Genomic DNA, 14,062 nt, shown 5'->3' with positions numbered 1-14,062 from the left:
TGTGTGTGCGTGTTAATGTATGTATGCAGCTCTCTTCTTTTCTTCCCTCCATTTATGGCATGTTAATGTCTGCTCACTCCGCAGAGCTTCTGACAGTGTGTGTGTGTGTGTCAATGCCAGCCTGTGTGTGCGTCTGGGGTCTGTACGCTGCATACGTGTGTGTGTGTGTGTCTACTGTCACGTGGCGACTGCGCATGTCTGTCACTGTGTGGGTGGTTTGGGTGCTCAGCTCTGTTACGTGTGTGTGTGTGTGTGTGTGCGTGTGTGTGTGTGTGTGTGTGTGTGTGTGTGTGTGTGTGTGGTGTGTGTGAGGTGGAGATGAATCGCTGTTTGTTTTCGTTTCTTTTCTTATTTTCTTACACACATGTGATCACGATCATTGAAATGTCACCTCTGTCAACTCTTCCCTTTTGTACCCCTTAAATGTCCTGCATGGGGACCGTCCCCCCGTCCCCCGTCCCTTCCCTCGCTCGCTGCCCTCGCCCTTCTCTCTTCTTTGTTTACTGTCTTTCTCTTTTTTTTTGTGTACGCATTGTCGTCTCGCTCCCTCTCTGCCACACACACGCACACACACACACACACACACACACACACAGGAAGGAGCTAAATAGTGTCGGTCCCTTGTCGCTTCATTACGTAAATCCATCGTTCTCTCCACCGCTGCTCCACTTCTGTGTCGACTCCATTTTCCTCATAGGATGCAAATCCCTGACAAACTCTCCCTGTGTGTGTGTGTCTGTGTGTGTGTGCGTGTGTGTGTGTGTGTGTGTCCCTCTTGCGGGACACTGTGTGCGTTTTGGGTTTCCTGCACCTTTAAATCGATTGACTATTGACGAGGAGAAGTGTCTCCAGGACGAATCAGAAGAGAGACGAATACATCAGCCAGACAAAAGGATGATTCTAATCATCTCAGACAGGGAGGGGGGACGAGGGGGGAGGACTGGGGGGGGGGGGAGACGAGGGGGGGGAGCTGGAGGAGGAGCTGCTTTTCTTCCCGAGGAGGAGACGTTTGTTAAGAATCACCAGGACAGATGAGGCATTGCGGCAGTCTGCCATCACATGATGGGGGGGGGGGAGGCTCCTCCCCTCATTGTTAATTATAAGAATAAGTTGTGTTATTTGTCACCTTTGTGGACACACAACCCGTCTACACGCGGCTCCCTCGGATCGATCAATCGATCGGTTGAATGTTGATGACATTTGGATATTCGATGAGTAAGTCCTCGATCAATAAGGAAAGTAATCGATCGCAATCGTCATCAGCCAATCAGGTCGAGCGGAGAAACTGTTAATCCTCGTTAACCTTGACAAGGGCAAACCAGACTCCAGCTCTTCCCTTTCACAATAAAAGCCCCAGACACTGAAACACACAGTATCTACAGTAAGTATGTTTTTGTTTTCACTGTGCACCGTTTTAGAAAATAATGTTAAAGTTGTGAAAGTTGAGGCTTAAGTCGTCTTGGGGGGGGGGGGATATTCTCTCTGATCTGAGATCTGAAACGGTGACCTTTGACCTCCCCTTTCTGTTGAGCTGCTGTGCTGAAGTCCTTTACGGTTGGATTGTAGAGAGATGCTACTAACTGTTTCCACGGTAACGAAAGACAAAAGAGAACCACATATTTTTTCATTGCGATTGTTGTACGACTGAGGTGCTGTGGACGGGGGGGGGGGGGTTTAACGCTGGACCAGATTTGTTTTTGTCGGGGGGGGGCGGACGGACGAGGTCACGGAGACGCTGCGCGGCTCCCATCGCTTAAAGGGCCGACGCCTGAATGTCTGTTTGACGAAGAACCGACCCTGAGCTCCTCTTCACCGGCGTCACCGCGCAGAATGAGCTACGCTGTCGTTGTGCCCCCTGGTGGCTAGAAGCAGCTACTGCAGCCCAGAGACGTGTGACTGTGTGTTGAGGGGGGGGGGGGGCTAGGGGCTCCAGAAGCTGCCCACGCCCACCAGGGGGCGTGTCCCGTCCCAAGAAGCAGGCTACGATTGTAATGCCAGAGTCTCCATCACTGTATCCTCCGAGCACCTTAGCGGCAGACCCGCCGGACGCTTCTGCTGCCACGCCCCCTTTTACCGATTCCACGCGGCGCCGAATAAACGTCCGCCAGTCGATGGAAAGTTGCTGACTGGACTTGACTTTCCAAAAGAGAAGAAAAAAAAAGAGAGCGGCTGCGTGCGTGAACCCGTCCGTCCGCTTCCCGTCTGGTTCCCGCCACCGGCCCGCAGACAGGAAGTGACGTCACGAGGGCCGAGCGGGACGATCCTCTAAATAAAAGCACCTTTCTGAGCACGCTCACTATGTCACTTCCTGTCGGAGGTCCGGATGCTGTGCCGGACTTTCTGTGGGGGGGTTAAGGGTTCTTTTTTTATTTTTTTTGTCCTTATTTTGGTTGTTTTTATCTTTTTGTACTATTTCCATTTTTTTATTTTGTAACTTTTCTCTTTATGACGTCTGTTTACTGTAAAAGACGATGATGATGTAATCGACCTGTGAGCGCACAGACACTCCCCTGCACGGGCGGTTCTGACGGAGCGAGCTCCGGACCTCTGAGATGATGGGCCGAGGCTCACACCCGGGAGGCGGACTTTCAAAGAGCTCGCCGCGTTTTCATTTGTCCCATTGGCTGCTGGGTGCCGGGAGGGATCTGTGTGACCTTCTTCTTCTTCTTCTTCTTCTTCAAACGTCTTCAGAGTCCATCGCTTCACTCGGGGGAACATTCCACCCGCTGAGATTCATCTGGCGAGGTGTTTCCTGTCTCCAGATGAAGCTCGGCTCGACTTTTAAGAACTGAGGAGCGATGTGAGACTACATCTACATCATGATACCCCCCCATCTCCACCCCCCCCCCCCCCAGCCCAGGTCTCCTCTCCAGTAAACATGTACTTTGCTCTTTCCCAAATCCCCACACACCAGAGACACCACACACACCCTCATATATATATATGTATGTATGTATATCTGCGTATATACTGTATATGTATAAAGTAACAGAAACAGGGAAACCTCTGAGATGCAGAAGCTCGTCTTTGCGTCACTGATGCAGTTTATAAAAACCAGTACCAGTTTACCTCGGGAGCCGTCAGCCATAGCCGACCCTGCAGCGTAACCAAGCAGGTACATAGTCTCCTTTTGATTTCAGGAAGGGCCCCCGAGGGGGGGGGGGGGCGGGGCCTCAGCAGGGCCGCCACCCCCCTCCCTCCTCCCTCCCTCCCTCCCTCCGGACCATTTGAATGCATTCAGCGCAGGGTTTTTACACGGCGAGAGTCAACACAGTCTTACCTCAGAGTCCTCCTGACGGGGCGGGGGCGGGGCTTACGCGTGACTGGCGTGTTTCAGTCGTCCTCTTCATGTCTCTGGTGCTGTTGGGTTCAGAAAAATAATAAGATATCCTGCAGAGCTCTTCTTTCTGTTTGCTTTCCCCCCACTATAAATATATAAATATATACGCTGTACATTATGACATAGAAGCACTATGGAAGTTCGGTTGTTCGATGTGCACTCGCAGCATGAGTTCTCCTTTATTATTCTCCAGAACGCAGACAAATGACAAAGTGAAATAACAGATTTTTCGGAGGCAAACGGATGAAAAAAAAAAGGACAAAAGCAGAACAATACAGTAGTGTCTTCTGATAATGCCCCCCCCCCCCCCCCCCAGAGACCCCAACCCTACCGTGTTAACCCCCCCCTCTCCAATCCGACCACACGCCCCCGTGTACATGCCAGTGTTCCCCATGTGTTCCAAGTGCCAATAACTTTGTGAATTCCTAACTGTGACCCAGTAATAAAGATGATTGCACATTAACTACTGTAAAGAGAAAAAGAAACCCGACTGATTAAACATGAGGACAAATCTGAATATCTTAATAAAAGGTTTTTAACAAACGTCCCGCTGCGTCTTTCTCCCCCCCCCCCCCCCCCACATAGATGTGTAGGACAAGGCCGAATAATGAATGTAGAAAATGTGCTTCCACTAAACTATGACTGACTTTGCAATGAAGGTTCTGCTTTCAGGTGAAAGTATGAAGGAATTTCCATTCAGGCCTTTTTTCTACCGTACAATAATCTTTTTTTCAGTGGACTTTGGACCATTAAAAATGATTTAAACATTGTTCTACATATTCAACTTTGACAAAATGTTGTGTTCTTGTTGAGGTTTTTTCCTACATCTTCTATTCTCTGTTCTTGACATTTCTCAACACACATATTTTTTTACTTATTCTAGGACTTTTTCAACATTTCATCAGCAGTCAGAATTCTTTCACATACTATATCTATGTACATTTTTCATGAAATGTTAATAGATTATTTCAACGTACTCGACTATGAGTTGTTTTGATAAAACTAATGATTTAGTCGCTTTGGATAAAAGCGTCAGCTAAATGACCTGTAATGTAATGTATGTAATTCCATATTATGACTAAGAAATTTGAATTTCTTTAAACTATTTTGACGTAACTTTCCATGACATTATTTTGACATACTATCTTAACTTTTTCAAGAAAGTTTTACTTTTATTCATTGATTATAAAACATTGACTTTTTATCTTTTCTAGAAAAGGGAATATAGATTTTATGAAATTTCTACTTTTTCTCTAATTACTTCAAGAAATTATTGAACTTCATAAAAGTATTTTGACTTTTTCAAAACAATAGTTTTACTTTATTCAAAGAAATATTGAGTTCCTGACGGACTTTCATTCACACCTTTGATTTAGACTTCTAGCGTTTATAAGAGAAAAGCGTTTTATGACGATCACGTTGTCTTTGTCACATTTATTCTCCACGTAATGTTTAGTGAAAAGTCAGCACATAAAACCCGCCGTCCGTTTCTGGCCAGCAGAAGCCGTAGATCTGCAGGAGACGTGTGTTTGACGCTCAGCGGCACAACGGCAGCCGGTCACGCACTCGCACCCTCGTCGTCAAGGAGACGCGACAATAAAACATCGCACAAAAAGAAAAAATGGTAAAAAAGACTGTTTGGTTATTTGTAATAGAGCCTCTCTGCTCCGCGGGGGGCGGGATGGAAACAACAAACAATGGAACCTCGGAAATAAAGATTGGATTCATTTTCAGAATTTAATTACAATCAAAACATTATAAGTAACAATTGATTTCCTTTAGACCGGGTCCTCTAGACCGGGTCCATTAGACCAGGTCCTCTAGACCGGGTCCATTAGACCGGGTCCTCTGGACCGGGTCCTCTGATGGTGTAAAACCTGGCAGACGAGCTGGAGCCTCTTGAGCAGAGATCCACGCGTGGGTGTCGTCACCTGGAATGACACAAAGGAGCAACGCAACCCGCCGCCTCCAGCAGAGGGCGCCGTCCTCCTGCATGTGGGAGTTGGAGACGCATCCTGCCCAGCAACCGCCGCTCCCACCTGCTCCACCCCCCCCAGCCTCCCTCCCACCTGCTCCACCCCCCAGCCTCCCTCCCACCTGCTCCACCCCCCAGCCTCCCTCCACTTCTCATTCCAAGAATTTGGATTTTTTTTGGGGGGGGTTTGCTGATTTCAGAGGGGACGAGAATAGAAAAATGCAGACTTGTGATGACAAAGGACCCCCCCCCCTCTGTTTACACAACTTGGTAGTGTTCCTCCACCCTGACTCACATGTAGGCACATAGACATACTGCACATTTCCACAATATAAAAATAGATTTAAGGCAACACTGACCCCCCCCCCACACCCCCTCCCTATTGAGTACCATCAACAACAACCAAAATCACTGATGACATCATAACACCTCCGTTAAGCTCCTCTGTTCTTGTGTTTTTTCTCCACTTGATTCATTTAAAGCAGAGAAAAGACCCAGACTCCTCAGTGGAGAGGAAGGGAAGGACATGGGGTGGGGGGGGCGGCGTTCATCGTCCGGTTTCCGTCCGGGGGAGGTGTTGGCGAGTGGTCGGAGGCGGTCAGAGTTTGGCCGCCATCAGAGAGCGAAGAAGAGGAAGAGGACCACGATCATGATGGCAACGAGCACGGCGATGGCGCACCACTGCCTCCGACCTGAGGGGGCAGCAGAGAGCTTTAGACACCTGCGTGCATGTGCGTGTGTGTGTGTGTGTGTGTGTGTGTGTGTGTGTCTGAGAGCTTACTGCTGGTCATGTGAGACACCTTCTCCAACTTCTTGAGGACCGAGTCCATTCGGGACGACGTCTGGTCCATCTCGTCCCCAAAGTCTCCCAACATGCTGTCAGAGAAGTAGAGTCATTTCCTCATAGACGTCTATGGGAGCAGAGGAGTCGCCCCCTGCTGGTCACTACAGAGAAGTAGAGTCATTTCCTCATAGACGTCTATGGGAGCAGAGGAGTCGCCCCCTGCTGGTCACTACAGAGAAGTAGAGTCATTTCCTCATAGACGTCTATGGGAGCAGAGGAGTCGCCCCCTGCTGGTCACTACAGAGAAGTAGAGTCATTTCCTCATAGACGTCTATGGGAGCAGAGGAGTCGCCCCCTGCTGGTCACTACAGAGAAGTAGAGTCATTTCCTCATAGACGTCTATGGGAGCAGAGGAGTCGCCCCCTGCTGGTCACTACAGAGAAGTAGAGTCATTTCCTCATAGACGTCTATGGGAGCAGAGGAGTCGCCCCCTGCTGGTCACTACAGAGAAGTAGAGTCATTTCCTCATAGACGTCTATGGGAGCAGAGGAGTCGCCCCCTGCTGGTCACTACAGAGAAGTAGAGTCATTTCCTCATAGACGTCTATGGGAGCAGAGGAGTCGCCCCCTGCTGGTCACTACAGAGAAGTAGAGTCATTTCCTCATAGACGTCTATGGGAGCAGAGGAGTCGCCCCCTGCTGGTCACTACAGAGAAGTAGAGTCATTTCCTCATAGACGTCTATGGGAGCAGAGGAGTCGCCCCCTGCTGGTCACTACAGAGAAGTAGAGTCATTTCCTCATAGACGTCTATGGGAGCAGAGGAGTCGCCCCCTGCTGGTCACTACAGAGAAGTAGAGTCATTTCCTCATAGACGTCTATGGGAGCAGAGGAGTCGCCCCCTGCTGGTCACTACAGAGAAGTAGAGTCATTTCCTCATAGACGTCTATGGGAGCAGAGGAGTCGCCCCCTGCTGGTCACTACAGAGAATGCTTGGATGCAACAATATAACACTAGAGAGGACGGGAGGAACTACATTGAGGGGCCACACCGTTAAAACAATATAAAATATAACGTTATATGAATATAATGAGGCCTGTGTGAACGCTGGATGGAATTATGCGTCGTGTGTTTACACTCACACAGCCTGCTCGTCCAGCTCGTCCCCGATGCGTCCCGACATGTCTTTGAGGACTCTGATGCTGCCCGACACCAACTCCAGCTGCTCGTCCTGCTCCTGCACAATCAGCTGCACGCACACACACACACACACACACACACACACACACACACACACACACACACACACACACACACACACACACACACACACACACACACACACACACCTCATAGTTAAGGTTCCCTCTCTCATCCCTCCCTTACCCCTCTCCATCCTCCCTTTCCTCTTCCCTCTCTCCTCCCTCACTTTCCTCTTGCCTCGTTCTCCTCCCTCCCTCCCTCTCTTCCCTCTCTCCTCCCTCTCCTCCCCATCCTCCCTTTCCTCTTCCCTCTCTCTCCCTTCTCAGTTTCTCCTCTCTCCTCTTTCCTCTCCATCCTCTCCTCTCTACCTGCTGCTGCTCCTGTTGCTCCTGGAGGTATTTGGAGTTGGCCGACACCAGATGGGCCTCCAGACCCGTTGAGCGGTCCTGACCCGAGGAAGTAAGCAGAGCCTGGAGACACACACACACACACACACACACACACACACACACACACACACACACACACACACACACACACACACACACACACAGTTAATGAAGGAAACAAGTGTCAAAGCAACGTGCTGAAACAAAAAGTGAGAAACAACGTGGACGACAAGATGCTGCAAAGAGGCGGGAGAGTAACACAACATGTGTGTGTTTAAACTTGAACCAACCTCTCTGTTCTTCTTCTCTGCCTGAGCCACAGCAGAAGGGCTGGACAACTGATCCTTCATCTCCTGCGCACACACACACACACACACACTATTTACATCTCCACAGCGTGTCCCTTTAGAAGAGAACTCTGTTGCACTCTAAAGAAAACGAGTACACCAGTAAACAAAGAAAAGGTGCTTTTACCTGGACGGATGTCCGCGTTCGCTCCACAAAGCCCCTCCTCTCCTGAAGCTCGCTGTCGGCGAGTCTGAACTTCCCCGGGTTGGACTCCACGATACCTGAGCGGGTTAAGGAAGCCGACCAGAAGAACTCAGGAACGCAGCCCCCAAGAAAAGAAAAATCACCTGTTCAGTTATTTATTTACAACAGGATTAAAGGAGACAATAAATGAAAGGTCTCTGATTTGCGTATCACTGGAGTTAAAAAACGTTGGGTCTTCAGAAGGTTCAATGAGTGGACAGATGGGGGGGGGGCGGTGGTGCGGGGAGCATCTCCTCCTGCTGAAAGGATACTGATGGTTTCACTGAGGTCCTCCAGGTCCCAGTCGATGGCCCTCAGGCAGTTCCTCAGCTCGTTGGCGCTCCAGTCGAGCTCGTCCCGACTCACCTTCAGGCCACAGACAGCAGGTACAAACCGTCAACTCCGCCCAACCACAGAAGCGTTCTCACGGTCACACGTTCTGGGTTGTAACAAATGGGGACACGCGGGCGGCGTTCCTTAGGAAGCCCCTTTTCCCCCCGTGGGACTGTGGTAGTGGGAAGGGGAGCGTTTGAGGGCACTTCATCCAGACTTAAAGCAACACGGGGTTAAGACATGTTGGGGAGGAGCAACATAGGCTACAAGGCACACGTCATGTATGTAATATAACATTATACAGGCTGCAGCCACGGAAGGTGCAGCAAGTTGCTAAACCGTTTCTGATTGGTTGGCTCGTGTCACGTGTCCGCCGTCAGCAGCTCCTCCTGCTCGGTGTGGGGGGGGAAGCTCACCTGGGTCCCATCCTGCAGCAGTTCCTCCCATCTGTCAAACAGGGCCCGGGCACGGGACAGGGCCTTCTGCACCTCCCTGGGAGGAGGGGGGAAGGAGGGGGGAGGGAGGGGGGCAGACACATTTGTTAAGTATCTCAGTTAGGTCATACTAACTAACTAACTAGCTAACCCGTTAACCAAAACAAACAGCAGCTCCACGTTGGCGTCCTTGTGGACCAGCGCCGCCTCGCTACCTGCCGGCCTGCGGACTCCCACGGAGCTCCAGCGGGGGGAGGAGGAGGAGGAGGAGGAGGAGGAGGGGGAGGAGGAGGTGACAGGAGCGAATTTTAGGCCTCCAGACTCTTTAAACGAAATGTCAACAAAGTGGCCGCCGCTGGGTAGCGCCCCATGCTAGCTAGCTACAGCTACCTTTAGCCCCGACTCGGCCGATATAAACGTTACTTTTAGAGGGACAACGTCCACTTTTCTGCCTCGCTCGACTCCGGGTGAACACCCGCGTGACGCAGCTCGAGATACCCGCGAATTCGGGTCTTAATTCGTCCGTCTCTTACCCCTTCACGACGAAAAACGGGTCCTCCGTCGACATGATGCTTACTTCCGGTTTCCTCTACGCGCATGCGCAGTGAGCGCTGGAACTTTCCTTTTTTTTAAAGTCAGACACGGTTTATTATTATTGGTACACGCGCACATCATCGGGTTTACAGATGCAGTTAACGCAGTGCAAACGTGTAATGGACATTGTTAAACTATATAAAGTAAATCAAAGACGCTAAATAACAAATAAGAATGCAAAGTGTTTGTGATCCATGACAAATCTGCCAGGTCTCACCAGAAGAGATTTTATTTTCGGTCAAACTGTTTGTGAATATTTACCACCGTTAGAGCAGATTGCGTTTCTGTATTTATTCTTTATTATCTTTGTCTAGTGGTAGAAAAAGGTGGTATTTATAAATATTAAGTGAAATACTGGTTGTGCGGCGTTAATATCGTACACATTTAACATTTATGGGGGTTTATGACCATTTAACTACATAACGCTGTCCCCAGGTTGACTGCATATCATTTATTTCATTTTCCAGTTTTTGAAAAAAAGTCAACAAACCACTCCTAATAAAATCTGTTGCAATGACGTTTAGCTTCCGGGTTGAAGTTCAATAATTCAACAGAGAAAGGAGGGCGGCGCCTGTGGATGTGGAGGGATGGGATAGTGGGAAAGAGGGAGCGTTAATGGTACACATCTGTCGCAGGTTTAGTCGCCATGGTTACGCCGATAGCCACCGCCGGTTCGCTGCAGGACTTTCTCCACATTACGACAACCTTTCCAAAGGAGTCCCGACTCGTAGTTGTTAAGCTCCTTCTTGTTTTTATATTGAATATATTTGTATTTGCTTTGCTTATTTTTGTTTTGAGTATCTTTGTGGTTGTTTGGAGTATTTTTGGTGTTGTTTAGAGTATATGTGTAATAATTTAGGGTTTCTTTGTACCTGCCAGGACCAGGCCCCTGGGACCCGAAGAAGGTCGAGAGGATCAACGAGGGAGAAAAAAAGCGTACTCAGCAAATCCTCCAACACGGTTTCTCGCCCCTTTACAGAATCTCCTTCCTGTTCCACCCGTTCCCGTGGGTTTCTTCTTGCCACCCCACCCCGTCCAGATCCTTCCTGCGGCCCGCTTCCTCCCCTCCCTTCCTCCTTCACCTTCACATCACAGGACAGTGACTGACATCAGGGACACGATTCAAACCGCCAACCTAGCAGTTCACTTCCTGCTTCATTTGCTGTGAAATATCACAGAGTTATAAAAGGTCTTCAAACACAGGCAGAAATCTCCTCTTCTGGTCAGTTTTTATTGGAGCGTTTGGTTTGTTTCATAGGTTTTTTGTTTTTGAGCGTTTGTCCTGTGAAAGCCTCACGTCGACACGCACGTCTCCATCACGATTTGAACTTTGACAAAGGGAGATTAGGACGTTCCCCGAATGCGTGGCCCTGGTCTCGGGGGACAGACGTGTGAAAGCTGATTGGAAATAATCAGGGAACCACTTTCTCAAAGGAACAGAGGGAAAAAAACACAACACGGCAATAAAAGGAGAGAGAAACAGAATGTGCTGTGGTGGCTTAATAGATATTGTGCCGAACGTCTGCTTGCTTTTATCGACTCATGTTCGGGGTCACGTTTCAGTTCTCTCTTTTCGTTTTGTTTCTACATTGGAAACGTCCGCTGACTAAACGGGTTTGTCTCCGTCGGCCTGGTGATACTCAAACCCAGATGGTCATTGAAATCATGCCTTTCAATTTTAAACATAACCATCTTAATTGCATGTATTTATTGAGTCTGGCTCATTGGCGTCACGCGGCCACCGGAGGGCGCCGTGGAGACCCAATGGTTGAGAACAGCGGCTCAAAATCAACTTTCTATTGACCTTTGGAAAGTTAATATACAGGGATGTGAGTCAGGAAGTCACCTTTTTGGCCCCAGCTCTCTTAAATGTTGAATTAGATTCTCTTGTCGTAATCAATACCACAACTACACAAACAAACAAGTTCTATCTGGTATTGTTTGGTAAGTTTAAGTTATGTCTTGCTAAGTAAAATGTACATAAATGATAAATTACAATAATGTGAGTAAATGTTAATTTGGTCCAATTGGAAACAGGCTTCAGATAGTGTGGTAATTCTTTCATAAAACGTTGTTATCGTCATCCTCCACTTATGACATCACTGCCGTCATCTCTGCTGCCCGCCGCTCGCTGCAGAGCGGCCTGCGTGGAAGTTGTGCGTCACCTTCCAAAGCACCGGGCAAAACTGAACCGAGGCGAAATAAAAGAGAAAGCTGGCAGAGGGTCAACAAGCACGAGGAAACAGTCGGAGCGGCGACGGCTATAAATAGACGCCTGACCCGTTCCTCAATGAGGCCTCCAGGACCTCCGTGTTCAGATGACCCACTTTCATCTCTGCAAGTCACACACGCGCCACGCTGCTGCGTGCACGCAGTGACTGGGAGAGAGAAGTCACTTGTTTGCTTTTTACAGGGGAAGTTACGTGCAGCTGCTTCCCAGAAAGACACGCGTCGCCGCGCTAATTGATAGCGAGCGGATGCCAGGATGCGACTGAAGAGCACAACAAACATCGGCCTGCGTGTCACTAATAAAACCGGCTGGCCCACTTTACCCAGCAGCCCGTCCTCTCCGACCTGTGAAACAGGCCTAACTCCCAAACGTAAAGCTCACGAGAACACGGGGCCGGTTGACGCCAGCTGATCCGTCGGGCGTTACAGTGTTCTCGAGTGATCCTACGGAGCCGTCGGTTCCAGTTATTTCCGTGTATAATATCTATTGTATGAATGGACCAAAGCAGCTTAAATGCTTCACCGTGTTCACCGGCTAGTAGCCAACTAGCCTCTTTCACACAGAGGAGCTGATGTAGGTAAAGTCTGTCTGACGGTTGTGGTTTTTTGAAGCAAATAACAGAAGCTAATATATGTGGACTGAGGGGGGTGAAGAGGAACCAGAGACTGAGACCATAAACTCATGTTTACAATGTTTACTGAGGGAATAAATCCAGAGAGAAGTAGAGTCATTTCCTCATAGACGTCTATGGGAGCAGAGGAGTCGCCCCCTGCTGGTCACTACAGAGAAGTAGAGTCATTTCCTCATAGACGTCTATGGGAGCAGAGGAGTCGCCCCCTGCTGGTCACTGCACAGAATGCAGCGTATGATACATTGTTTACTTTAAAGTGCATGACAGTTATGTAACATTATTACCAAATAACTGGATGTTTCCTGTGACTAATTACACGTCTCTGGAATCTCAATTGTCGAATCTTAGAAATCAATGGGAACTAATGTTTTTGTCTGAAAATAAAAATGAAGAATCAGCAACTTGCTCCTTTAAAATCTGTGTTACAGAGCCCCAAAGCGCCACGAGCTTCAATCAATCCGATAATCCGGGACATGATGTTGAAGCGCCTCGGAGCTCCCTGGCTCTTCGGGGTCGTTTGCTGCTCCTCTGACCCCCCGTCTGAGCTGCAGGGGTGAGAACTGCCGGCCCCGCCCTGCATGTGGTCTGCTCACACAAACACACGCACACGCCCGTTTGGCCGAGACACTGCCAAGTGCAGCCACACACAAAACACTGTCACCATGGCGACCGGCTCAGGTACAGACCTGCAGCGAAGTCATATTTAGTACACTGTGTCCGACCCACATTTTAAAGTGCAAAGAACACACACACACACACACACACACACACACACACACAAGTCGGAATAAATCACGTTTATGGCTCATTCTTTTAAATCAGTCATGGCGAGGAACAGGAAGTTTGCCCGTTTCAAGCTGAAAAAAAGTTTTTACCTTGAATGAAATATACACTAGAACATTGTAAGACGCTGCTGGGCCGCAGACCTCCTTCCTCCTCCGCACGAGCGTTATTATTCTGTGACATCGCCGCATAATTGGCCTCCGTCACTGTGCCACGTCGTGCGGGAGGGGAAAAGTAGTGTGGTTTCCATGGTTACGTCCTGCATGTTTTTACAGCATCTGACAGCATAGATGGTGATTGATGAGTTATGCACTTCTGTGACAGGCTGAGGATGATCTGAGGGGGGGGGGGGGGGGGGGGGGATACTGCAGTCAGATATTATTTTTCTCAAACATCTACTTATATTGTCATTATGGGTCACGATGGTTTCAAAATACAACATCAGAACATCTCATATCTATTTTAGTTTTCTATCCATGATAATCTGCAATGTTCAATTCCTGATAAAACCACGTAATATGTTGCAAATGGATCAAAAAGAAAAATGTCCCCGGGGACATCTCCATATATGGCGTAGAGGTGACGCAACCACCGCCGTGCCCGCGCGCACCGAGGAGAAGACGGGGAGGGAGGGCCGTGGCTGCGCGTTCGCGTCACGGATTTTCCACTGTGCGCGCACACGCTACAACCGGATGGACCATATATGGAGGCTGAGCATGCGCGTGAATGACGTCGTGTGTTTTTGTGAACGAGAGAGAGAGAGAGGAGAGGGGGGGGGAGACATCAGACATTTTGGAGACTCGTTTCCTTCTCGCTGTAGTTTTCTTGCCGAAGAATG

General features: G+C 49.0%; 1 protein-coding gene across 1 annotated transcript; it reads right to left on the bottom strand.

Annotated features, from left to right (window-relative positions):
• Window positions 1-5,052: 5,052 nt before the first annotated feature.
• Window positions 5,053-11,051, bottom strand: stx10 (syntaxin 10). The gene is made up of 9 exons (XM_078079873.1): window positions 9,520-11,051; window positions 8,969-9,044; window positions 8,492-8,585; window positions 8,163-8,257; window positions 7,979-8,041; window positions 7,668-7,769; window positions 7,239-7,345; window positions 6,097-6,191; window positions 5,053-6,007 (listed from the first exon to the last, which is right to left on the bottom strand). The coding sequence occupies exons 1-9, from the start codon at window positions 9,552-9,554 to the stop codon at window positions 5,931-5,933; spliced, it is 744 nt and encodes a 247-aa protein (XP_077935999.1). The 5' UTR covers window positions 9,555-11,051; the 3' UTR covers window positions 5,053-5,930.
• Between the last annotated feature and the right edge of the window lie 3,011 nt (window positions 11,052-14,062).

This window comes from Gasterosteus aculeatus, chromosome 9, assembly GCF_964276395.1.
Source record: "Gasterosteus aculeatus chromosome 9, fGasAcu3.hap1.1, whole genome shotgun sequence".
Lineage (NCBI taxonomy): Eukaryota > Metazoa > Chordata > Actinopteri > Perciformes > Gasterosteidae > Gasterosteus > Gasterosteus aculeatus.
The sequence above is the reverse complement of the archived record's forward strand: the minus strand, read 5'-3'. Positions and strand labels throughout refer to the sequence as shown.